Source organism: Sphaeramia orbicularis, chromosome 14, assembly GCF_902148855.1.
Source record: "Sphaeramia orbicularis chromosome 14, fSphaOr1.1, whole genome shotgun sequence".
In the NCBI taxonomy this organism is placed as follows: Eukaryota; Metazoa; Chordata; class Actinopteri; order Kurtiformes; family Apogonidae; genus Sphaeramia; species Sphaeramia orbicularis.
In genome coordinates this window covers 37,160,266-37,187,484 of record NC_043970.1, presented here as the reverse complement: position 1 = coordinate 37,187,484, position 27,219 = coordinate 37,160,266, and the positions used below count along the sequence as shown (strand labels likewise).

At 35.4% G+C, this 27,219-nt stretch overlaps 1 protein-coding gene across 1 annotated transcript in view; it reads left to right on the top strand.

Moving 5' to 3' along the window:
- Nucleotides 1-5,679: 5,679 nt before the first annotated feature.
- Nucleotides 5,680-27,219, top strand: part of esama (endothelial cell adhesion molecule a) — a 132,509-nt gene continuing 110,969 nt past the window's right edge. The window contains exon 1 of the mRNA XM_030154688.1: nucleotides 5,680-6,124. Within this exon, the coding sequence (XP_030010548.1) occupies nucleotides 6,058-6,124 (67 nt within the window). The 5' untranslated portion in view covers nucleotides 5,680-6,057. The remainder of the gene's footprint in view (nucleotides 6,125-27,219) is intronic.

Genomic DNA, 27,219 nt, shown 5'->3' with positions numbered 1-27,219 from the left:
GATATGGGAACGTGTGTTAAAATTTCTTCAGTGAGGTGACTGTTGTGAGTGATTGACCTTATTGTTTTCTTCATTACATACACTTTCCTTTCTTTTATTTGATATGCAATTACTAATTTGTAGCATATTAATTTACTGTTGTCAGGACCGCATTGGTGTGTGTGTGTGTGTGTGTGTGTGTGTGGGGGGGGGGGTTGTTTTTTGTAAAAATGAATAAATACATATTAAAACTAGATAAGCCCTCGGAGAGCGCAGACCTCCACCAATGCAGATCTGTTCCCCCGATCACCACCAAAATTTAATCATTTGTTCCATGTGCCAGTATCAACATTTCCTGAAAATTTCATGAAAATCCATCCATAACTTTTTGAGTTGTCTTGCTAACTAACCAACAAACAAACAAACAAACCCTGGGAAAAACATAACCTCCTTGGCGGAAGTTAAAAAAAAAAAAAACAACTTCATGTTGGTGGACTACTCTGATATTTCAGTAGCTTTTCCTCCTGTTCTATGGATGTGAAACCAGAGGTGTAATCCCTCCATCTGACCAGAAGATGGCCCCAGATACTTATTTGAGAACATCCCCTCTTGTCTTCACAGATCTGACACTTACTTCCCATCACTAGTGAATAAAATCCATTGAAGCCTGCATTTAGTCTGAGTTACATATGAAAGCATTGAAGTGGTGTGTATGGGTGTGTGAATAGGCTGAATAACTGCACAAAGGAGCCTTTACAGAACACAAACCCACAACTGACAGTGTGTGTCTGGGATGTTTGTGCAGAGACAACACCAAATGACCTTTAGGAAACAAGCTTCAGCAACTGCAAGAAATATCACATCAGTTAAAGGCAGTGAAATAACAGTTTACCTTGAAAATATGTGACATTATTACATTTTTGCAGAATTGCCTTAGCCTTGTGTTCTTCAATTTGTCACACCAAAGTAAACTAAAAACACTCCGACCATTTTGTACAGTTGGTTAATATTTAATTTCCAATCCCACTATTACTATTTTATTTACATTGTATGTGTAAAATATTTATATTACTCATTGAAATATTTTTTTTTGCATGACATAAAGACATACGTGCACTGCTTTTGTATATTTCAGAGGCATGTTTGCTTTTGTTTGTGATGAATGCGCTGTCGGATTATGCAGTTTAACAAAAGGTGAACAGACTGAATATATGTCAGGGTAAATTTATAATATCTAGTGCAGCGATGATAAATACAATAAACCAATGCCAGGAGTACTTTACACAGGTTTTACCCATCTACCCTATGGAGTCTAATCTGAGATAATCTGATCAAAAAGATGTATATTCTCATGTTATTTTATGCAATATTCTTCTTGTCTATTTGCTTTATGGGGGTGTTTTATTGAAAAGTAAATCTCACTGGTTCACTGGGGTAAATATTCATGACACTGGTGACACATGAGGCAAATATATCAGAATGACTCGTAGTTTAGAGACAGATTTGAATGTTTTACAGGGAGAGGTTTCAGGTTTCTACCAGTGGAGTTACTGACTTTAACCCATAAAGACCCAGTGTTACTTTTATGGCAGTTCCTAAATGAATTTTTCTCTATTTTTAACCTTTCTCAAGTGATTTCTCACCATTTATTCTAATATTATGCTCTGTATTTTGGATTTTTAAGTTAAAATCATATATTTTTTTTATATTTAATGTACTGATTGTGTAGCTGTTCATAAAAGCTCAGATTAATCCATAAAGACCAAAACAACCACTGGTGACCAAAATCATCTACCAATATAAAATGTAAATAACTTCTGATCCATTAATCCTATCAATACATTTAAATAATTGGCATAAAATACAGTTTGTCATCTTTTCATGGTCATCAGATATGACCCATTTGGACGTTCAGAGGCTCCGTAGTTACCGTGGAAACAGCGTCATCTTCTACCGGTAAAACCCATGGAGTTGGATCAATGACAGTGGATGGAGACACTGGGTTTATGTTCAGTTAATGTTATATTTTATCGGAAAAGTCACATTTTCTTCATTTTTCTCTGTTTCTGATATAATGACAATCAACTTTAATCTGAGCTTTTATGAATATCTAGATGATCAGTGAATTAAATATAGGAAAATACCTGATTTTTATTGAAGAAACGCAAAATACAGAGGATAATATGATAACAAATGATGATAAATTGCTAAAGAAAGGTTAAATAGAGAGAAATATTCATTTGGGGACTGCCGGAACAGTAACACTGGGTCTTTATGGGTTATGTCCAAACCATCTTGAAATCCTACATTTTCCACTGAGAATGAAAGGAGTGACCGCCATGTTTTTATTTTGAGAAGCCGAGCTGCAAGCGGTCACATGACCTGTCTGCAAGCCAATGGAAAAGAATGGGATAAAAAAACGTGAACATTTACAATTTTCAGGCCCTAATTGTGAAACATACATTTTGCACTGTGGATAAACATAGCTGTTTCACATTTTGATATGAGACTGGGTTGAATATTATACCAAAAACACAGAAAACTGGAGAAAATGTGACTTTTTCAGTAAAATATATCATTAACTGAACATAAACCAAGTGTCTCCATCCACTGTCATTGAGCCAACTCCATGGGTTTTACTGGTGAATCAATGTTGTAGAAGATGACTGTGTTTCTACGTTAATTAAAGAGCCTCTGAACGTCCAAATGGGTCATATCTGATGACCATGAAAAGATGACAAACTGCATTTTACACTAATTATTTACATGTATTGATAAAATTAGTGGATCAACAGGTATTTGAATGTTTATATCAGTAAATAATTTTTTTTGCTGGTGAATGTTTGGGTCTTTAAGAGCTTGCACATTTGTGTTGCTACTCTTATTTTAATGACATTTGCATTCAGATTCCATTGCACACCAGCCCTCTTCCTTTTCTAAAGCCTGTGGGGAGTGTCAGCCGATCCCGGCTCTAAACAATAACAACAGCAAACATTGACAAATGCACATTTGTGGTTTCCTTTATTTCATTTTAGGCCCTGGTCTCCTCCTGTGTTCTCTGCATAGGAATGCAGGGTGTTTTCCTTTTCATTTAATGTGATAAATATGCTTCCAAGTGGACAGTAATTACCCATCTCTGCTGTTTAGGAGAAGATTTAGCAACGGAAGCTGACTTTATGTTCATATATTTTTGCAAAATGTGTAGTTGGAGTCAAGGTGTTAGGATTTGCTCACTCTTTGACTTGACTTTCTTTCTGTTTGGATCAGCAGTTCAGTTCAGAATCCAATATTAGCCTCTGTGCCCTGCTCAAATTATTTTGCGCTGAAACAAAAACACGCCTGTTTTGACAGCCTTTCCTGAACGCTGTTGATTTCAGCTGGAGGCCCAGATGCAATTTACAACAACAAAACAAAATCTCATCCCCATAAGGACCGGACCCTGCTTCTTTGGATTTAATCACAGGGATAACCCATGTTCACCTCTTATAATTGAGCAGTCCGGCCGCATTAGCCTCACCGTTTGTTGCTGAGGCAACTAGGCAACCTCAGAAAATGAAATAAAGGGGTCTGACCACGGCGGAGAGCACAGGTCAGTCCATATTTTTACATCAGGGGGGTGAGCTCACCTTGGGAATTCACGTCAAGCTGAGTCCAGTCTGTTTCTCTGCTTTCAGGCAGCACCTCTTCACACATGATAGAACATAAAACAAAGATTTTTCAAGGGGGAGACTGGGGAAAGGGATGGAGCTGTGCTTGTGTGGACTCTGAAATAGGCTTAGTGGTGAAAAAACTGGAGGTCTTTGAAATCAGAAAGTTGCATATCCAGACAATTGAAGGTGTTTTGGAGGCAAATTTAGGCTAGAGGTAAGGGATGAGAATGAAAACTATACATGTAATGTCTATTTTATTTTTATTCATGTTGTACATAATTGAGCTTGACTGAGTTTCACAATAAATTTAACTGAAGTTTGTTTCTTTACGTATGTGTGAGTTTGTCTTTTATTAGGGATATTCTACGCAGGACCAAGGAATATTATTTATTATTTGTTTGTTTATTTGATTGTGATCTTGAGGATATGAATGGTTCACAGCAGTTCCATTTGAAACACTGACAAAGATAGAAATATTAAAACAATATATAGTTAAATACATTTAACATAACATGGCTTTAATTACTTATTTATATTTTGGGAATGTTAGGGTTTGGGTTCATTGTTGTTTTGTTCATTGTTTATTTGTATATTGAGAATGTTTGGATTAGTGTTCTTTTTCATTTATCTATTTATTTATTTTTCCACCTGACTTTGTGAATAGGTTGAATAAAAAAGTTGAAATAGAAAATAAATAAATAACCTTACAATTACATAAGACTATATTTACAGGTTCATTGTTGTTTTGTTTATTGTTTGTTTGTTTGTTTGTATATTGAGAAGGCTTGGATTAGGGTTCTTTTTCATTTATTTATTTATTTTTCCACCTGACTTTGTGAATAGGTTGAATAGAAAAAGTTGAAATAGAAAATAAATAAATAACCTTACAATCATTAAGACGATCTTTATAGGTTCGTTGTTGTTTTGTTCATTGTTTGTTGAGAAGGCTTGGATTAGGGTTCTTTTTCATTTACTTATTTATTTATTTATATTTCCACCTGACTTTGTGAATAGGTTGATTACAAAAAGTTGAAATAGACAATAAATAAATACCTTACAATCACATAAGACTGTATTTACAGCTTCATTGTTGTTTTGTTCATTGTTTGTTTGTGTATTGAGAAGGCTAGGATTAGGGTTCTTTTTCATTTATTTATTTGTTTGTTTGTTTGTTTGTTTTTTCACCTGACTTTATGAAATGGTTAAATAGAAAAAGTTGACATAGAAAATAAATAAATAACCTTACAATCACATAAGACGATATTTACAGGTTCATTTTTTTTTCTTTTTTTTTCTTTTTTTTCATTTATTTTTCCACCTGACTTTGTGAATAGGTTGGACAGAAAAAGCTGAAATAGAAAATAAATAAATAACCTTACAATCACATAAGACGATATTTGTAGGTTCAGTGTTGTTTTGTTCACTGCTTATTTGTATACTGAGAAGGCTTGGATAAGGGTTCTTTTTCATTTATTTATTTATTTATTTATTTATTTATTTTTCCACCTGACTTGGTGAATAGGTTAAATAGTAAAAGTTGAAATAGAAAATAAATAAATAACCTTATAATCATATAACACCATATTTACAAACTGTTGTGCAAAGAAACTCATTCTTTATTTATCATATTTAGAGGTTGAAAATGTCACACTGTTGATTTTATTGATTCTACTTGCTGGTATTTGTAGGTGTTAAAACTCCTTTCGCACCTGCACGTAACACTACAGGAATGAACGGACAGGTGTATTTGCGTCAAGTTATAAATTATAGACAGGAAACACTGGAGATAGCTCAATTTTGTTCCATAAATAAAAAGCAAAAGCCCTTCTGTACGGATGACCGTGCTTTATTTTGAAATGCGTCCCCGAACCGGTACGTTTACATTGATGTGAATGTGACTCCGGATCGGTGGAGGTGGAAAGGAGCGCTCTCTCTCTCTCTCTCTCTCTCTCTCTCTCTCTCTCTCTCTCTCTCGGTCAAGGTCTCTCCCTCCCTCCCTCCCGCCCTTCCCCCTCCCTCCCTCTCTCTCTCTCTCTCTCTGTTTAGAAAGGACACAGGATGACAAGTGGCGGACTTGGAGGCGATCTCGTTACGCAGGGAATTTACGCATGCATCCGTGCGTAAAGAAGAGGAGACGCAGAAAACACGCGGTGTCGGAGGTGTCGATCCGGATTCACTCTTCACTTTATTCCCATCTCAGGAAGCAAAGTAAGGAGAAGAGGAGTCCCGGAGGTGTACGGCTTCCATATTTGCTCCTCACCTGAAGTGTCCCTTACCTTACCCGGCTCCCGTCTCTGCTGGGAGATTGAAGGAAAACCACTTGACAGACTTGAAGAGCTTTGCCGGAGGCGAACCACAGCTCATATATATAAAGCTAAGGCGAAGGACATTAACACAGGGAGAAGTGGAAACTGTGGCTGCATCTACCATGGAGGTCTATACTACTTGGAGGAAACTTACTTTGCTGTGCTTTACCTTCCTCTGCGGACTCACAGGTCAGGAAAGAACATCTTGAACTTATTTTTTTTTTTTTATCCATGTCTTTACTCTTCTGTCATTTTTTTTTTTTTTTTAAACATCCATCTACATTTTGACTGTTATACACACATATTTATAACAGAGCATTAAACCATCAAAGCTACTCTTTTAACACCAGTTAGTGCTTATTTATCCAAAGTGATGAAAACATCTCAAAAGGTGCAATAATTCTCATCCTCTGCTGCCTAACTGTATGTGTGCCAGAGGATGAAGGAATGGATTTAAAGCCAAAACACCTGTTTGTTTTTCACAGGATTTGAAACAAGTGTGTTACACATGATTATGTCTTCCAGGGAAGAATAATCCCTTTATAGCTGCTGCATCATTGGCTCAGCAGTCACTCTCTCTAGCAATGTATTAAACTCCTACTTTCACTGGTGTCTGTACAGTACACGCAGCCTACTTTTCCCCTCCCTCTGCCATCTTTTTCTGTTTGGAAATTGGGGCACGGTACAGCTGCATGACTATTTTGCAAATGTTTTAAGCAATGAGAAGTTGTAAATGATTAATTCAGGTAAAAATTTCATCAGCGGTGTCTAGAGGGGGGGCATCATCTTATGTTTGAGGAGAAAAGCAGTTGAGATTTGTGATATTGAGACAGAAGTTGAGTGTTTAGAGCAGGGGTGTTAAACTCATATTAGTCCAGGGGCCACATACAGCCCAAAATGACCTGCAGTGGGCCGGATCATTAAAATAATAACATAAGAAGATATAAATAATATCAATTCCAAAATTTGTATGTCGAACTTCTATGGTACAGAGTGAAAAAAGTAAAGTTATTATTATCAAAATGTTTCCATTTACAAACTATCCTTTAAAAAATGTGAAAAGCATGAACAACCATGAACAAAATGAAATTTATTAAGAAAAAAAAAGTGCAATTTTAACAATTTATGCCATTGCTTGGCCTCAGCTTCTCATTTTCACATGTTCATTACAACTTACAGATGGATCTACAAATACACAAAACGTTTAATAATAGACAGAATATTAGTGCAATTACACTTAATTCTCTTAAGATATTTCAGGTTGTTCATATTTATTCAGATTTTTTGTAAAAGGCTAGTCTGTAAATATACAATTTTTTGTGTAATTTTCCTTTTTTTAACATAAAAAAACCAGAAAAAAATGTGGTTTTCATTATTTATAGTTTATTATGATAGTATTTTACTGGTCTGACCCACTTTAGATTGAATTGACCTATAATTATTTTAACATCCTTGATTGTGAATTTCTTCAGTATAAGTTTTGTATTTCACTAATTCATCCCTCGGGCTGGTTTGGACCCTCTGGTGGGCCGGTTTTGACTGCATGTTTGACACCCCTGGTTTAGAGATTCTAAAACAGCATAATTACTGTTGTTTCAACTTTCATTTTTACTCACTTTAACCCATTAAGACCCAAACAGCCACTGGTGACCAAAACCGTCAACTGATCTAAAATGTTTAATAACTGTTGATCTACCCATCCTATCACTACATGTAAATAACTGGTGTAAAATACACTCCCCAAAGGCTTTATAAAAGGAAGAGAGCTAGTGTGCAATGGAATCTGAATGCAAATTGTCATTAAAATAAGAGTAGCAACACAAATGTGCAAGCTCTTTACCCATAAAGACCCAAACATTCACCAGCAACCAAAATCATTTACTGACATAAAAATGTAAATACCTGTTGATTCACTAATCCTATCAAGCCATGTAAATAATTGGTGTAAAATGCCGTTTGTCATCTTTTCATGGTCATCAGATATGACCCATTTGGACGTTCAGAGGCTCCATAGTTACCGTGGAAACAGCGTCATCTTCTGCAACATTAATTCACCAGTAAAACCCACAGAGTTGGATCAATGACAGTGGATGGAGAGGATGTTTTTATGTTCTGTTACTGATATTTTTCCTGAAAAAGACCAGTGAGTAATGATGCGGAGCTGTTCCTATCACTCATTGAGCAACACATAAATAACAAAACAAAACTGACTAAACATCGTTGCAAGGAAAACAAGATGTGGCTAAAAAAAAGTGCTTTTTCTCCAGTTTTCTCTGTTTTGATAGAATAACCTTTGAATTTACTTTGAGCTTTTAATGGACATCCACATGGCCTAGGAATTAAATATAGGAAAATACATGATTTATGGTGGAAAAGTTACTAAATTAATAGGATAGTCTTATAATATATGGTGATAAATCCCTTATTAAAGGTTAAATGGAGTGAAAAATTTATTTGGGAACTGCCACAAAACTAGCACTGGGTCTTTATGGGTTAAACATGGCTGTGGATTTGTCACATATGGTAAAACAGGAGATATTCATCTGCATTTGAAAAGACAGGCCGGTGACTTTTATTTTAGCCTGTGAGATGTGGAATCAAGTGGGAGCTTCACATTTTGCTTGAATTTGCTGTCAGCTGCCCAGATCCTGTGTGTACTCTTCAGTGCTGTTGCCAAAACAATCCCATGCGCTGACACAGGCAATCTCAGGCTGTCTCATTTCACCTCGAGGCAGGGATATTACCTGGAAAACGCTACTTCTTTCCCACCTACGATGGTTTTATGGTGTAGACATCTTCAATAGGGGTGTTAGAAAATATGGATTCTGCAATATATCGCGATTTTTCATTTCACAATACTATATCGATATTAAAAAGTACTGTATTGATATTTTTAGGTATTTATTAGAATGCAGATATGGTGGAGGTTCATTTTTGTTTTTTTGTTTTTCTTTGTTGTTTATATCTTATTTATTATTATTTAACACTGTTTTATTAAATCATGGTTAGTTGAAGCATCCTAAAAGCACTTTTTACAATCTGAGAGAGGCGGATGTTAGTTCCTTTTTTGGGATTGCACAAAAATAATGTTATGATGTTAATTATGAACTAATACAATATGAACATTTGAGCAGGGTCTTAATCTGTAATGTCTATAAAACATAATTTAAGTTTTTACACAGGAACATTTTGTGATATAACATTAGATCCTGTTGTGATCAAATAAAAATGTGTTTAGTATTTGTGCATATTTCTGGTGTAATTCAATTCCTCCAAGAAATAATAATTTTAAAAAAAGAAACAAATAAAAAATTGCCTTTTTATATCGTGATGTATCATATTGTGATCCTAGTATTGTGATTTGTATCGTATCGCCAGATTCTTGCCAATACATACCCCTAATCTTCAAGACATTTTGGCGATTTATTAAAGTCATGACTAAGCTGCAGGTTTGAACAAGTTGTGATTCAGTTTCCTGCTACAATAGGACAATACAGCACCTGTGACCTCAGCATTTGACTCACATCAATCGTCCTGCAGGTGTGTCCTGAAAACACACCGAGTGGTCAAGATGCAAAGAGGAAATGTTCATGAATAGCAGCCTGCAGCAACAGGAAAGCTGAGAGCTCCTTGAGTCCCTGTAGCTGAGCAGGCAAGAGCAGGAAATGAGCAAACGTCCTGTGACGAGCTCCACAACACCCCGCTTGGTGTTTTTTTGGGGTAAAAATCAGAGCCGTTGGGAAGGTTGTTTGATTGAAAATGTCAAGAAAAACTGATGAGCGATACTGGATTGATTAGGAATAAAGTTATTTCACCACCAAACCACATTAAATAAGTGATGTATGGACACTGCTGCCCATAAAGTTGGAATAATTTTTTTCTTTAACCCACCACCACCGCCCCCCCTCTTCAGAGGACAACTTTATTTTTACAGCTTGTGCTTAACAAGTAACAGTCTCAAGTTTTACACTCATATTGTCATCCATTCCTTGCTAGTATACATATACATAGAGCAGAAGTGTCAAACATCCAGCCCACAAAAGGGTCCAGTCTGGCCTGTGGAATGAATTTGTGAAATGCAATAATTACACTGAAGATTTTCATCATTTTAGTTCAGGTTCTACATACAGACCAATTTAATCTCCAGTGATCAGTAAAATACTATCATAATAACCTATAAATACTCACAACTCCAATTTTTTTCTCTTTGTAAATATAAACGTTTTCATGTCATTTTACTGTATTTACACTAAAACAAACTTTCATTTCACAAAAACACAAATAACCTCAACAAGTATGAACATTTTCAAATGTCTGAAGTTCAAGTTTACCAATATTCTGCCCGTTACTAAGTGTTTTGTGTATTTGTTGATCCACTATGATCTGTAAGTTGTAATTTACATGTGTAAATGATAAACTGAGACATAATATTGTTAAAATTGCACTTATTTTTCTTAAGAAATTTCAGTTTGTTCATGCCATTCACATTGTTTTAAAGGATAGTTGGTAGATGTGAATATTTTCATCACATAATTTTACTTTTTTCGCTCTAAAACATAGAGAAAAGTTTGGAGTTGACATTATTTCTATATTATTATGTTATTATTTGACTGGTCTGGCCCACTTCAGATCAACTTTGGCTTAATGTGGCCCCTGAACTAAAATGAGTTTGGCACCCCTGACATAGAGAGTGCACAAGGACAGGACATAACAAATTGACAGACTGATACAAGACAGTGGGACAGAACAGACAGAAGACAAGACAATGGGACAGACAAACTAAGTGGTTGCTGTTGGAGATACTAATGCTGATCAGATGTATTGTGTTGACATAAGTGTGGTGTGTGTATAATTATGTTAATGATGAGTGGGAGTGAGGCATCGAAGTTGAATGCTGAGATAGAAAAGTTGGTGTATAAATAAATAGAATCAAACATTTTTACCTCTTCTTATGAAATGATTGCGACATAAACTATAACTGGGTTCATTAATGGTCAAAGGCGACAAATAGAAAAGAATGAAAAGAGGAATGTGTCTGAAAACAGAAATATTCCAACTTTATGAGCAACAGTGTAGTTCTACTTCCTATAGTTTTGGCCAGAAAATCAAGTCTACATCTTCACTCTTGTGGATTTGATTCTTATGAAAATAAAGCTTTACATTTTTTCACCCAATTTTACCACTAACACATTTTAACTTGTTGCTTAATAGCCTTTTTAGATCCGACTGGTGTTAAATTTTTTAGACAGTATTCACCTCAGCGGACCACAAAGAAGAAGATAGTACCAGGGCTTTAGATTACCTTAATTTGGGCACATCAGATGCTGGAATCGGCGGAGGGGGTGGGTGCGGGATTAGATTTTTCAACAGTAATTCCTGTTTTCTCAGACTATTTCAGATATATTCAAGAGTATGAAGGCATGGATTCCACAAGTCTAATTTCCAGAAGTATTGATCAGCATATGGCCAGCTGATTTTAATTCCAAAATCACAGGACTGCATGCAGGCAGATAATTCATATGTCATATGTTTCACTGCGTTTGTTATGTGAGCGGCCTGAACTTATAGGTCGCCCACGAGGCATGGTTGTTGAGAGAAAACCTTTGGCGTACAACGTACGAGTCAATCTCCAAGCTCTCATCACCTCTCATTGGCCGAAACGGGTGATTTAGACCAATCAAACGGCGCAAATATGTCATACCTGCTGCCAGACAATAGTCTGGTCTTGTCTGTCTTTTATGTTTTGTGTGTCACTTCCTGTTTTATTTTGTTAAGTTTCCCCTCATGTGTCTTGTCTGTCGTCTTTACTTCCTGTTCCCCGCTCATCCTGACCTCTTTCCTGATTACCTGTCTCCGCCCTAATTTGCTTCACCTGTGTCTAGTTGTCTTCCCTCCCTTTTGTGTATTTAAACCCTGTCTTTTCCCCTTGTCAGTCGCCAGTTTGTAACTCCAGTAGTTCAGACCAGCGTACTTGACCTCGTTTGTTTGCCTGTTTTTTGACCTGTTTTGGATTCCTCGGTTTTTCGTCTTCTGCCTGATCCCTGTCGGTTTTTGTCTGCCTCATCTGATCTGGTTTTGACCTTCTCGCCCTGACTACCGGTACGTGAGTTTGCCTAGTCCTTATGTCCTGTTGCTCGATTGTTAGCCTGCCTGTGTATGACCTGTTTCCGTCCCTGACCTCCCTTTGCTTTTCCCCAGTCGGGGAAAAGACTCCTAACACCGCTCGGGGAGACGGGCTGCTGCCCTCGATCCGGAGGACGAATCTGAGGAGAAAATCCCCAACCATTATCCTCAAGATTCTGTCACTCATTATATTTTTTCACCTGTGTGTGAACAATAAACCTTTTGGAACTAACTTTTGTTGTCGGAGTTCTGCATTTGGATTCTGTGTTTGTGCTAACGTTATCACAAAATATGACTTCTGCGGGAAGCATGAATACTTGTGCTTTCCTGTTCGGTACATATGTGTTGTTGTTGTCAATGTTTTCTCTGTCGTTATGAACAAGCCTTGTATATTATAACCGATGTGTTTTACGGGAGGAAAAAAGCAGGGGCGAGTGAGTCGATACTTTCGTTTACACTCTGCTCTGGCCTTTTTTTATTTTTAATTTGGGGACACTAATTTGGGGACATTTAATTTGGGCACACCGTTAATCGGCCCAGCCAAGGTGTAATCTAAAGGCCTGAGTACTTTGTTGCGACAGACTAGTAAAAGATTTTTAGCTGTGCCAAGTCTTAGGTGCATTAATGAGATGAATTGGAAAACAAATGACAAAAGTGCTGTTTAGCTGATATTTTCATTGTATATGATAAAGTGTTACTCCACACACACATATATATATATATATATATATATACATATATATATACACATATATATATATATATATATATATATATATATATATATATATATATATATATAGGTTCATGTCCATTTATCCAGTAGATTTATAAATGTTCCAGTAGAAAGAATAGGCCTGGGAATCTCAGGGTACCTCAAGATAAGATATGCAATACATGGCTCACGATAATATCTCTATATGGCAATACTGCGATTATCGTTATATTGCTTTTAATAACCTACGATATATCGGTGTGTTTGTAGGGGTGCGTTCCATAACTGGTGTAAACCGAAAGCAAAACTTAACACACTTTGAACATCCATCCACACTGTAAAAGTCAAAGTGAGTCCACACTTTTGATTTAAAATGCATTTTTCAGTTTAACTTCACCGCTCCAGTCCACCATATTAGCGCCATTTGTTTTTTCTTCTTCTGTGGTTTCGGCCCAATTTTCAGCCACTTGCATGAAGACTGCCCCCTGGAGAACATGTAAAACAGTGACTTGACTCACTAAAGAGGAAGTGGAGTGAAAGTGAAAGAAGTTTATAGTGGCTATATTTTAATTTTAATAATAATAAAAAAATAAAAAATAAAAAAACAATATGCGGCGAGAGCGCGTCAGTAATCCATTGTAAAATTAAATATCGTGATAGTTTGCCATATTGATATTTTGTCACACTCCTAATAAAGAACCTGTGCAGTGAATGTATTGTAATGTGCAGACGGTGTTTTGAAGTCGATCTGGTAGTGCGGATATAAACTTTCCTTTGGAGTAAAATCTATTCTATCATTAATTCGCATTATTTCACATTTTGACTGAAGACTGTTTCTCGGAAACTACAGCCAACCAGGATTTATGACTTCATTTTTCTTTATTAGTGACTCAAACTTTTATTCTCGAGGCATTTTACTTGTGGACCAGAGAATTGTGTGACCAATGTGTTTTAAACTTTTACTGTTGCCTTGTTGTTGTTAATTTAATTACTACATTTCTGTGTTTTCATCTTTGTAACTGCGTGTTTGCAGATTAAACCCTCGCTCGTGTAACACTTAAAACAGTCATTTTCAGTACGAACCCATTAAGATTATCTCAGTAAAGTCATGTTTGGATCGGCCAGTGTGATTGCATTAACTGAGGTTTAATAAGCTGTTCCTAATTATGGACGACATTATAATTACTTAAATGAATATAACCCCCCTGTCATTTTAGCAGTGTTTCTCCTGAAACTCATTACAGGGATTCTTTTTTATGCTATTTCACTCACTGCAGTAAATATGAAGACACTTTGACCATTTCTTATTCTAATGGAACTTCTTGCTGAGATTTTTCAGTGTGTGCCTGAGAATACAGAAATATCGAGTCAGCAGATTATTCAGAATATGGCAAAAGGGCTTTTTATTTTTAATATTTGAACAGAATATTATGAAGTGCATTCATATGGAGTTTGAGGAGGTGTAAATTATGTGTTGTAAATTAATGTGTCGCAAGCCCAAGAATACAGAAAACTCAAACTCAGTCGCCTCAAATAATACTATATGACAATAATAATAATAATAATAATAATAATAATAATAATAATAATAATAATAATAATAATAATATATTTAGTACTCAGAACTGATAAGTACAACAGCATCACCAGTTAACCAAACAATAAGGAACAAAGCTAAAGTAACAGGAAAAACAGCCACAAAAGATAAATAACACTGGCAAATATAGAATTACAGTAGAAACAAATTACCCAGACAATAATTAAAAGGAAAACAAAAAATAGGTGTTCATGTTCTGATTATTGATGCTGATTTTACAATTGATCCTGGTCATTATTTCCAAACGTGAAAAAAAAAACAGATTTTTCACTTTATATTGATTACACTCCTTAAAATGGTTAAAAAAATAACAAGCAGATTAATACATAGAGAAAATAAGTAGACAAAAATATATATATTTAAAGCAGGGATGGAAAATATATCATGTTAATTCAATAAACTGAGGTTTTGCTGTTTGAAATGGGTAAAATTATCTAAATCCCACAGTTGAGATTATTCTTCTGGGAGATTTCATGCTCAACAAAAATCCAAAATGTAACCTGTTTGCTTCTTGTGTTATATTAAGTGTAAATGTGTTTCTCTCGTTGGATATGCCAGATAAATTTAGCAAAGAAAGAGTATTGAATCATGCTTTGTGTTTAGTTCACGGAGCCAGAAAACAGTTGATTAAAATCATAAATCATCAATAACACTGAAAAAAAATGTGATTTAACTTTCTGGCTTTATCGCCCAGGTCTATATTTAAGTCATGTTGATTGTTTAGAAGTGTAGTTTTGTGAGACCGGTGTCATATAGTGGCTTTCGGGACCACCTCAATGACACGCACTGTTTTCCCTGGACAATATGCAAAGGAAACAGTGCCTTTTTCAGTCCTGGCATCAGCGCTGTGTGTGTGTGTGTGTATGTGTATTGTGTGCATGTGGTGGTGATGTGAATGGGTTTTCAATGTGGAGGTAACTGTCTGAACCTAAGCCTTATCTCTCGACCATTCGCTGTACAGTTGCTCCTCTATTCTGGACACACCATCTGGCACAAGAACATCTTCATTTGTTTTCCAGGTGGGTCCCACAATGGACTTTACTTATTTAACAAGGTCAACCCAGACGAGCTTCAAAGGCTCCGTTGGGATGGAGGATGCGAACGCCACGCTATCACTGCTGATTTTCTGTGGCAACTCGAAGTGATTTAGAATCGAGGTTTGCATGTGTTCTTTTTATCCTTTTTTTTTTTTTTTTTTCTTAAAAACAGGGCCACTTAGGGCACAGATCCTTTGCTCATTATACCGTAAAATGTGTTAAAGCTCGGCACACAATATATATGACAATGTGACAACACTGGTTTGTTTCCGGTTTCGCTCTCCATTGTTGCCCTGACAACACTTCCTTAATCTGAAAATATATTACACATCCCCTCCGGCTGCCAAACGGAGAGCCATGGAATGTGGTTTTTGCCCAAATTACAACTATAGACTTATCTGTAATTGCCTATTTCTTAGAATAATACCAAATGGATGTGTGGTAAAGCCCCTTTCCAATTTGAGCTGGGATTACAGCAGCCCTCATGTATGTGTCCCCTGCAACTGGTGCAATTTTGATTTGAGGACAGAGATTGAGGGATTTATCGGTACATACATAATGACAAAGGAATACAACCATGTACTTTTTCTCTTTTGGGGTGGCAGTTCGCTGTCCAATCATCAGTCCTTTGGAGTGCGCCGTGGTTTCTTGTAATCCTACGTATTTACACCCAATGGTGCATTGCACATGGCCCAGGAGAAGACGAACCTGCAGGGAGATTAGTGTAGGTTTAACCTCATGGTGACGAGAAAAAAGAAAACTATCACTGTCACAGTTAATAAAAATCCTCATTTCGTAATAATCTAATAATTTCTCTTTTTTTTGTAGCGTGCACTTGCTAACATTATATCAAACATCCATCCAAATCCAGGCCTTTTCATCCACTACATCAATACTTCAATCATAATTTAATTCTAAAATCCTGCAATTAAGCCTGAGGTCATGTAAACACCTTAATCTAATTATATTACCTTAATTAAAGTCACACTTGCAGGATTAATGCAGTGATTAAAGAACGTGGAACGCAGCAATATGAGCCTCATCTTTTAAAGACAGTTTTGACCTCTAAAGACCATATTCAGCCTCACTATTACAGACTTCAAACTCCTGCCCCACATTCGCAGAGTCACTAATAATCCTCTGTACTATTTTAAGCACTTACAAACCTTCATATTTTTAGTGTCACCACAGGATAAATTATGGGAACGTTGGTTGTGAGAGTCTTAACTAGTGGTGAGTGGAAATGTGTGACGTGTTGTCGGTAACTGAGCAAAAATACAAATTACAGTTTTGAGAAACGTGGAAATAAAATAGACTTGCAGTTCTCTTTGCTTTCCTCTATTAGCTAATGAATAAAAAGCTTTTTCTTAATATGAGTTTTAAATAAATAATGGTTTTGTTCATCAAATTTGATGTGCATTATTTCATCCTGCATCTATTAAAAGGCTTTCCTAGTAATACTAGAAAAATTGACACAAACCCCCCAGAAAAACTACATTAAATATAAACAAAAACTAGATATCTTTTAGAATAAAACTAAAACTACATTGAAAAAAAGTAAAAGTGCTTAAAATTACATATAGCAAAAAGACTGACAAAAATGTTGCAGAGATAAAGCTCTTATATTGAAATTATAATGATATAAACCTCATTCTGTGACCTGCACTTCATGTCATCATTTACTGAAGTTGTATTTTTTTTTTTTTTTTTCATTTTAGCAGTATTTCATTCATTTCTATGTCATGTTGAATTTAATGTGTACATGGGTTAGGTTTCCCCCAAAAAAACAGAAAACAACAACTCATGGACAGCAGAAAACAACTAAAGAAACTACATAAAAACCATGAAAAAGGGGTAAAACCAAAAAAGGTTTTTTTTAGGGGTTCTAATCCTGCCTTCATGTGCTATAGGTATTATTTTAAGTAGTGTTTACAAACTCAAAAATTGCACATGAATGCCTCCTCATGTCATATTTTCCACTGGAGAACTGGGAAAATTTTGATAGGCTACTTAAATAGCTAAATAAATAAATAAATAAAATACTATAGCAGATTTAACAGAATTAACACATCAAAAAATATTTCCCCAAAGTAGCAGATCACAATAAATTGTGTGTCAGCCATTTTTCATTTCACTACAACAACAAAAACACTTGAACACAACTTACTGGTAATTTTGACTTCATAAGTGGAAAGCATCATCTTCCCGACAGCATGTGAATGCAACATAAAAGGTAACTGAAAATAAAAATTTGCCATCACCCACTGAGTCTATCACGGAGACAGAAAAAATGAAAAATAAAAAGTATTTAAAATAGAAGTCACTGGTCCCAACGGGGGGTGGGACAAAAGGGTGGAAAAGTGGGCAACTGAAAATTCTTCGTACTACTTCGCATATTTGTGAAAATGGCAGAAAGCTAAGCAGGGATGTTGACACTTGGACAGCACACAGCTAACTAAAGTGGGCGGGACAATCTGTTTTTCAAGACTTCATCTGACCAATCACAGCCAGGTGAGGAGTAACATGGCAGGTGCACCCGATAACCACGAACGACCTGTGGACAAGATCTAAAGAAAACAAAAGAAAACAACTGTGGTATCTGTGTAACGATGTGGCTCTGAAAGCTTTTGTTGATCAGGTGACTTAACGCTGTGCTCTCATTGGAGGGTTAAAAAAATTCCCCTGTAGACCTTTAGAGTTGTGTTTATTTTCTTGCCTTTATGTGACTGGATGTTCGACTAAGCAGATCCAGTACTATAAATATCATATTAAAACTCAATGAGAGAAACAAGAAAAAAATAAACACAAGTTATGATGGGATGAGTGTGGATTTTGTCTCATCTTTGGTGTTTTCTGATCAGAATTTGGTTTTATATGAATTAACCTGCTATCGGCTAACCCCTTGATTTGTGTTCAATTAAAATGATTCTGACTAGAAACAAATGACTTTCAGCTACATGGTGATGGATGGTAACATCTGAGCAACTGGTCTGTGGTCAGATGATGTTTTAAGGTCACCATCTAGGAAACAGGTTTGAATCCTATGACATACATGAAGTTATCATTAAGCCTTAAATGCAGGCGATTCTGTCAAAGAATCCAAGGCTTATGATGACCAGCATTGAAAATCTGCCTCTGTGTCTAAATTCATTACTGATATGTTCACATTCTGTTGATCTCGTGTTCTTTAGCACCAGCCACTACTGACTAAAAATACAGACAATAGCAACAGGGTTCGTACGGGTGCTTGAAATTCTTGAATATGCATGACGAGCCAAAGCTACTTTCAAAGAGGTGATACATTTTGAAAAATAAAACTTTATGTAAGTGTCAAAAAAAAAACACACAAAATGTATCAAATGTGATACAAAAATATATCAAAAACAACATTATATGACAAAATGTTTTGGTTGGATATTGTTAAAAGGTCTAATAAACAATTTAATTCCAAAAAAATAAAAAATAAAACTTGATGTCAAAAAGTAAATTCTCAGGTGCTCTCAGGTCAACTCCTGGTACATTTTTATCTTAATCTTTGTCTCAGTGTCTCCGAGTGTGTCTTAAGAACTCCAAGTGGCTTCCCTTTTTTAAGTTAAAACTTTGTGTTCTTTAATTTCTAAACTTTTTGCTATTATGAAACATAATTTCAGATGTTTATAGCATAATACGATGTACATCATTGTGATAAAAAGTGCAAAAAAAATCATGAGTATGTGTATTCCTGTAGATACAGTCGTGGAAAAACTTATTAGACCACCCTTGTTTTCTTCAATTTCTTGTTCCTTTTAATGCCTGGTACAACTGAAGTTAAATTTGTTTGGACAAATATAATGATAACAACAAAAATAGCTCATAATAGTTTAATTTCAGAGCTGATATCTATCCATTTTCCATGTTTTCTTGATAATAACCAAAATCACTTCAGTTCTTACATCAATATCTATGGCATTGTACTGACCAAAGCAGTGCTTTTAGGCATTCCATGTTTTCTTTTCAGTCTGTTTTAGTCACATGATACACACAGGAGTTAGTACTTGATTGCATAAACATTGCTTTTGATGACTTTTGATGGTCTGATAATTTTTTCCATGACTGTATGCATTTAACCCCAGCAATAACGTGCTGTGGTGGAAAAATTAGAAAACGATCCTTGAAAGTGCTTGAATTTGACCTTGAAAAATGTGTACAAACCCTGTGGAAAATGAATAAGTACAATAAAAAAAGCAGTGCTTGGATGAATGTCAGAGTACATTACAACTGAGATCCTTTCACAAAAGCAAAAACTCAGGATGTATTTTTTTTTTTTTTAGTGCATGCGTTAAAATAGCCATGTAGTGTATGAGGTGGTGTATAAATGCATCGCTCATCCCTTTTCTGGGCTATTTGTGATGTCCCATATCCATCCATGCACCCAAGTGGCTTCCCTTTTTTCAGGTAAAATTTTGTATTCTTTAATTTCTCAACTTTTTGCTATTATGAAACAGAATTTAAATGTTTATAGCATAATACAATGTACATCATTGTGATAACAAGTGCAAAAAAAATCATGAGTATGTGTATTCCTGTAGATACAGTCGTGGAAAAACTTATTAGACCATCCTTTTTTTCTTCAATTTCTTGTTCATTTTAATTCCTGGTAGAACTAAAGGTACATTTGTTTGGACAAATATAATGATAACAACAAAAATAGCTCATAATAGTTTAATTTCAGAGTTGATATCTTTCCATTTCCCATGGTTTTCTTGATAATAACCAAAATCACTTCAGTTCTTACATCAATATCTATGGCATTGTACTGACAAAACAGTGCATTTAGGCATTCCATGTTTTCTTTTGTCTGTTTTAGTCGCATGATATACACAGGAGTTAGTACTTGATTACATAGCCATTGTTTTTGATGAATTTTGATGGTCTGATCATTTTTTCTGTGACTGTATGTATTTAACCCCAGCAATAAGGTGGGTTGGTGGGAAAAATTAGAAAATAACCCTTAAAAGTGCTTGAATTTGACCTTGAAAAACGTATACGAACCCTGTGGAAAATTAACAACAACAATAACAAAAAGCAGCGCTTGGATGAATGTCAGAGTACATTACAACTGAGATCCTTTCACAAAAGCAAAAACTCAGGATGTGTTTTTTTTTTTTTTTTTTTTTAGTGCATGTGTTAAAAAAAGCCATGTAGTGTATGAGGTGGTGTATAAATGCATCGCTCATCCCTTTTCTGGGCTATCTGTGATGTCCCATATCCATCCACGCACCCAGAAGGACGAAGGCCTCGTTTTAGGGGTCATGAGAAAGGCACTGGGCGACTTTCCCAACGTTCGGCCCTGGCTCGGGGACTCTCTTAAAGGCACAGGCACATCCCAACTGAGCTCCAACCGCCTCCAAGTTTATCTACTACTACAGGTCTTTTCTTTCTCCATCTACTGCCCCCATCTCCCTCTCTGGGTTTTATATGGTTGTTGATATTTCTGTCCCCATGAGTAACCCAGGCCTGGTCTGGTGAGATGCCTGCAAGTCGTGATAGAAATCTCTTGTGGACAGTAAAACATGGTTTTGTGTATTGTTTTGTATATGGGCTGTATAAACAGAGTTATTCCCAGCTGATGTTTGCCTCTGGTATTTTACTGAGAATAATAGTTACCCTTGACATAGCTCTTTGTTTTCACTGAAGAATCTAAATAAATATAAGAGACACAAGTATATTTATGAAGTAATAATATGATGATTTCTGTAGGGTTTGTCCGCAGTCATAATAATAGTCTGCTGTTGAATCGTAACAGTGCAGCGGCAGACTTCTACTCCACAGCTAATTTGGGGTTGGCTGAGACGCTACTGTAGCCAGGCTTTGACAAGTACACTGGCTAATGACTATTTACAGCCAAGGGATCCACAGGAGGCTTATCAGGTGGCTCTTAGGGGCCAGTCTGGGCGCTTTGCTGGGTTTTCGTCCCTCTTCTCTCAGTGCCTCATGCTTTGGCAGACTGCTGATGTGAAAAAAATCTCCGTCCTATCGGCTCCTGCAACATGTAATCAGAGGTTTACAGATCACGGGCTGCAAAAAAGTAAGATTTCAGGTGAAAGAGAGATGTAGAAAGAGGAGACTTTAACAAAACTGGAAGATGTAGATGTGTGAAAGAGTTGAGGAGTTGTTCGAATTACCTGTCAGATATTGAAAGGGAGATGTAAACTAACTCAAAAAGTTATGGATGGATTTGGATAAAATTTTCAGGAGATGTTGATATTGGCACAAGGAAGAAATGATTACATTTTGGTGGTGATTGAGAGGGGGTTGATTTTGACTGGTTTGATTTAGTGATTTATTCCGAACATGCAATGAAATTTAACCCTTTCATGCATACTGGTCACTACAGTAGACAGTCATTCTCCCACTGTTCTCTTAAATATTTACGGGTTTTGTTGTTTTAGTTCCGTATCAGTCAACAGAGTGGACACTTATGCATCATGTAACTTTGCTTTTCTTGATAAACCTGATATGCAGTGAGATGTTTGAGTGTAAACCAATTGCTGATTGTTAATACACTGTAATTATCATTTTTTCTTTACCAGAATGTTTTTTTTTTGTATATTATCTCCATGAAGTGAGTAATAATTAGTATTAGAGTATGTTTAAATATGAGAAAACATCAGATTAGCTGCATTAAAAGTGTTTTTATTTCATAGTTTTCACACAGTAGATCAGTAAATACACGTTTCTTGGTCCAACACAGTGGACACTTATGCATCATCTCATACGCTGCAAAAAGTTACTGCAACTTTACTGTTCTTGATAAACCTGATCTGCAGTAACATGTTTGAGTATAAATCAACTGCTAGTTGTTATTAGACTGTAATTAAAAGTTTTCTTTTTTTTTTTTTTGCATATTATCTCCATGAAGTGAGTAGTAAATAGTGCTAAAATGTGAGAAAACATCAGATTAGCTGCATGAAAAATCTTTTTATTTCATAGTTTTCACACAGTATATCACTTTCTGATATTCTTTGCTTCAAAAATTAAACACATGGTGTCCAGTCGAGTGGACATTTTTATAACGCCATAAAAAAATAGGTCAATTAAAAAAATGTCAATCACATTGGTTTTTTTATGCCTAAAGAGGAATAAAACACTGAGGAAAAAAATCTTGACTAAGGTTGTGGTAATTCATACATCAAAGGGTTAACATATATGCAAACAAGTAAAACATACATAATAATACAAATATCAACAATCATAACAATCTTAGACAGAAGAACAGCACAATAGTTCCATTTACATGCCATGAAAAGGGGTGGGAAGAAGTTTGTTTGTCTGTCTGTTAGCAAGATAACTCAAAAAGTTATGGAAGGATTTTGATGAAATATTCAGGAAATGTTGATACTGGCACAAGGAAAAAATGATTAAATTTTGGTGGTGATGGGTGGGGGGCTGATCTGCCTTGGTGGAGGTCTGCGCTCTCTGAAGTGCTTTTCTAGTTACATCATTTTTCATTTCACATAATAAACCCTCTGATCTTTACTCCTCACCTTGTTGTACATTATTTACTGCCACTGATTGCTGTCATAGGTCACAAATATTAAACGTGTAAGTAATTTGGAGTAAAATTGTGGAACAAATTGTGTGTGGAAATAAAACAAATATCAAAGTATTATTCAGTAAAAAAAAAAAAAAAAAAAAGAAATAATTGATTATTGAGAGGTACAGTGTTTACTAATGACAATAAGGGCTGTTTGTTTATGGATAATGTTGTATTGATAAATATGCTGTAATTATTGAAGAAAATTGTTGAATTGTTGAATCTGTATGACTGTACTGCCATGAACATATTGTTGTGTATAATTCATTTACTGCATTATGTATTGGTTGTGGTTCGATGCTAAAATTAGGAAAAATGTATTGTTTGATTGTTGTATTAAGTTAGTGATAAAGGTGTAAAAGCACCTGAGGGGTAGGATTAAATAAGTTTATGCTTCTTCCTACTCCTTTTTGACCATGCAAAAAATTCAGACCTGTATGTACTTGAAGATAGATTCTGTTCATTTAAATGTTATTTTGTTTTGACTTAATTTGCTTTGTTCTGTTTTATTTTGTTTCTTTGCATGGTCTGAATGAATGAATGAATGAATGAATAAATAAATAAATAAATAAATAAATAAGTAAATAAATACATAAATAAATAAATAAATAAATAAAGAAAATTTGCACAAAAGGGTTAAGACTAGAATCTGAGCCTCAGACTTGGTTCGATTCATCGTCACATCATCACACCCGTGCCAGCATTAGGTCATTGTTTATAGAATTTATTTCAGGCCACATTGTGAACCTGGCTTTTCCTGATAACATTGAACTTAGAACAATCCCAAGACGACGGCACTGTGAACGAATTGAGCTCCCTTACAGTCAAGTGACAGATGTTACAACCAGACGACAACAACAGCCGCCGTCACACATCCTTCTGACCCGTCCTTAAAAAAAAAGTTAATAAAGCTGTGGACAGACGGGAATTTAGGGCATGGGCTTAGACAAGACAGGCTGCATTAAATTATTCTTACTTGGAGGTACTTAGGTGGGGGTGGGGGTGCAGCATGAGACACTTATGACTTCAGCAGCATCGACATAATCCTGGTTTTCCTCTTAAAGTGTTTGGGCAGCTCCTAATGACAGCGGGCATGATCTATAGGACTACTGTGAGTGTAATACTGAGAGTTATACTGTTTATTATGGGAATATTTTCAGCGTTTTCTCAATTAACTGTTCAGGATTCATGTTTGCTATAGATACGGTTGCTTTTATTTTTATTCAGTGTTTCAGTTTCATTTTTAATTTCATATCAGTTTTTTTGTCTTCTAAGAGTGCATATGTAGGTTTGGTCTAATTTTAAGGAGCGGACTACATCCAGTTTTCAGTCAGCTCTGTTACTTGTAACAAAATATTTGAAAAATGATGTAACCGAATCTCTTAAAATTTTGTACAAGCATCTGTTTGGACTGAAGTATGAACTGAGGAAAGTTTGGTGGCCTAAGGTCAAAGGTCAGGGTCACTGTGAACATTTACAGCTACTATGGGATGTGATTGAACATATGGTTGTTTTCATTTAGCTCTTTTGACAACTTACAAGCTGAAAAATATGACTTACAAATGCATCTTTTATGAAAGATTCAATAATGTATGATGTCACTCAGTTTTTGTTTGAGGAAAATTAGGCTCATTCATCAGGCTACAATTGTGTAAATTTGCGTTAAAATTCTGTTTTTTGAACTTTGAAGTTTATTTTGGACATAAGTAGAAACAAAATACAAATGTGAACAAAAGGCAAAGAGAAACCACAAATTTAAACAGAACGTTCCAGAGTATTGAAGGCAAAAAGCCAACCAAAAAAAAAAAAAAGACAAAAACCCCACAACGTTCAACTTCCTTATTGTGGCTCCTCAACAACGCTTTATGTCTGAAATGGATTAGGAAGAAGCCAAGTTTATATTATCCTACCCCAATTTTACATGACAAATATATACAGTCCATAAAAAAAGAACAGGTCAGCACTAAGTTACTGGAAAAGAGCTCAAGATATAACATAAGAGCACGAAACAATACAGCTGTATTTCCTTTATTTGTTTAACTATAAGCTTAATCAGATGTGTTTACTATCCCAGTGTCATAATATGTTTATGGCATTTTATGTGGTCACAACATCCTTGACCTTTGACCTTTGGCCACCAAAATCTAATCAGGTAATTTTTTAGGCCAAATTGACATTTGTACAAAATGAGGACAAAAAATCCTTCTGGATTCCTGAGATATTGTGTACATACAGTCGCAGAAAAAATTATCAGAGCATCAAAAGTTATCAAACCAATGGTTATGCAATCAATTACTAACTCCTGTGTGTATCATGTGACTAAAACAGACAGAAAAGAAAACATGGAATGCCTAAAAGCACTGTTTTTGTCAATACAATGCCATAGATATTGATGTAAGAACTGAAGTGATTTTGGTTATTATCAAGAAAACCATGGAAAATGGATAGATATCAGCTCTGAAATTAAACTCTTAAGCGCTATTTTTGTTGTTATCATTATATTTGTCCAAACAAATGTACCTTTAGTTGTACCAGGCATTAAAATGAATAAGAAATTGAAGAAAACATGGGGTGGTCTAATAATTTTTTCTGCGACTGTATGTCCATGGCATTTTGTGTGGTCATTACATCCTTGACCTTTGGCCACCAAAATCTAATTAGTTATTTTTTTAGGCCAAGTTGAAGTTTGTATAAAATGCGAAAAAATAAATCCTTCTGCGTTGCTGAGATATTGTGTACATAAAAAAGGCAATACATAAATAAACATGAGGCCACAGTGACCTTGACCTTTGACATTTGACCAACAAAATTGCCTCAATTTATCCTTGTGTCCATATAATCCAGTGCTAGATTTTGCAACGTTACACCAAACTGTTCCTTCCTCTTCATCTGGTTGAATAGGACAAAGTGTGTTTTTCTTGGTAAAAGTCTGAAATTATGGAATGAATCTGATGATGCATTTAAGTTGTTAAAAAAAAAAAAAGCCTGAGTTTAAAATTATTTAGGAATATTGAATTGAGATGGTAGATATGTTTTTGTTGTTGATTTTTTTGTTTTTTTTTTATGGTGTGCATGCTCGATGCTGTACACATTTAATTTGATGTAAGCGGTGTATCAGGTGAAAAGGACAGCCTATTCCTGTTTTGTTTCTTTATGTTTATTACGATTATTGTACTAAGTGCAATGATTGATGTGCAAACCAAAATAAATAAATTAATTCATATATATCATTCACATATGAACTTTGTTTATGGAATAGGAAATAGTGAATCCATGGATTATTAAATACTGTAACAAGAATCCAGTCATAATGAGTCTGTGGCTACATGTGCAAAACCCCATCACGCATGGCTAATTGACTTATTTCAATGATAAAACCGATGACACCTGTGTGCAGGGTAGAAAATTCTTTAACATGAGCTAAAATATAATTACAGTGACCCAGATGAAACCCACATGGAGTAATTGTGTATGAGATGACAGTAGCAGCAGGCAGCTATGTGGAAAAAGTCATTACAGTCATACTATTAACCCATAGCCTTTAGGGTATCAGAGCTGGATTGGTGTTGTCACTGAGGCAGAACGAGTAAAGAAGACTGTAGGAGGCAAAAAAAAAAAAAAAAAGGTTTGTGCAACTTGTTTCCCTTCCAGGATATTGGCACATTGTTTTTGTTGAAGTGAGAGTTAAGTTTGATGGATTGTTAAAATTATACCACACACAGTCCCATAATTCACACCAAGGAATTTAGATGACACGCTGCATTTTTGTAAAACCAGAAAGCCAGATGTCTACCAAGGCAGATAGTCTACTCGTCTTTTTTTTTTTTTTTTTCTTTACTAAATTACTGAACTACCAAAAAACTGTCACATTTTGGTGATTACTTCCTCTGTATTTTTTGTTGGTGCCACTGTTTAGTTTAGTCATAACCATGACGTTAAAGAACTAAATCTATCTATCTATCTATCTATCTATCTATCTATCTATCTATCTATCTATCTATCTATCTATCTATCTATCTATCTATCTATCTATCTATCTATCTATCTATCTATCTATCTATCTATCTATCTATCTATCTATCTATCTATCTATCTATCTATCTATCTACCGGGTGGGGAAGCAAAATTTACAATGAACATTTAGTTGTTTTTTCTCAGCAGGCACTACGTCAATTGTTTTGAAACCAAACATATATTGATGTCATAATCATACCTAACACTATTATCCATACCTTT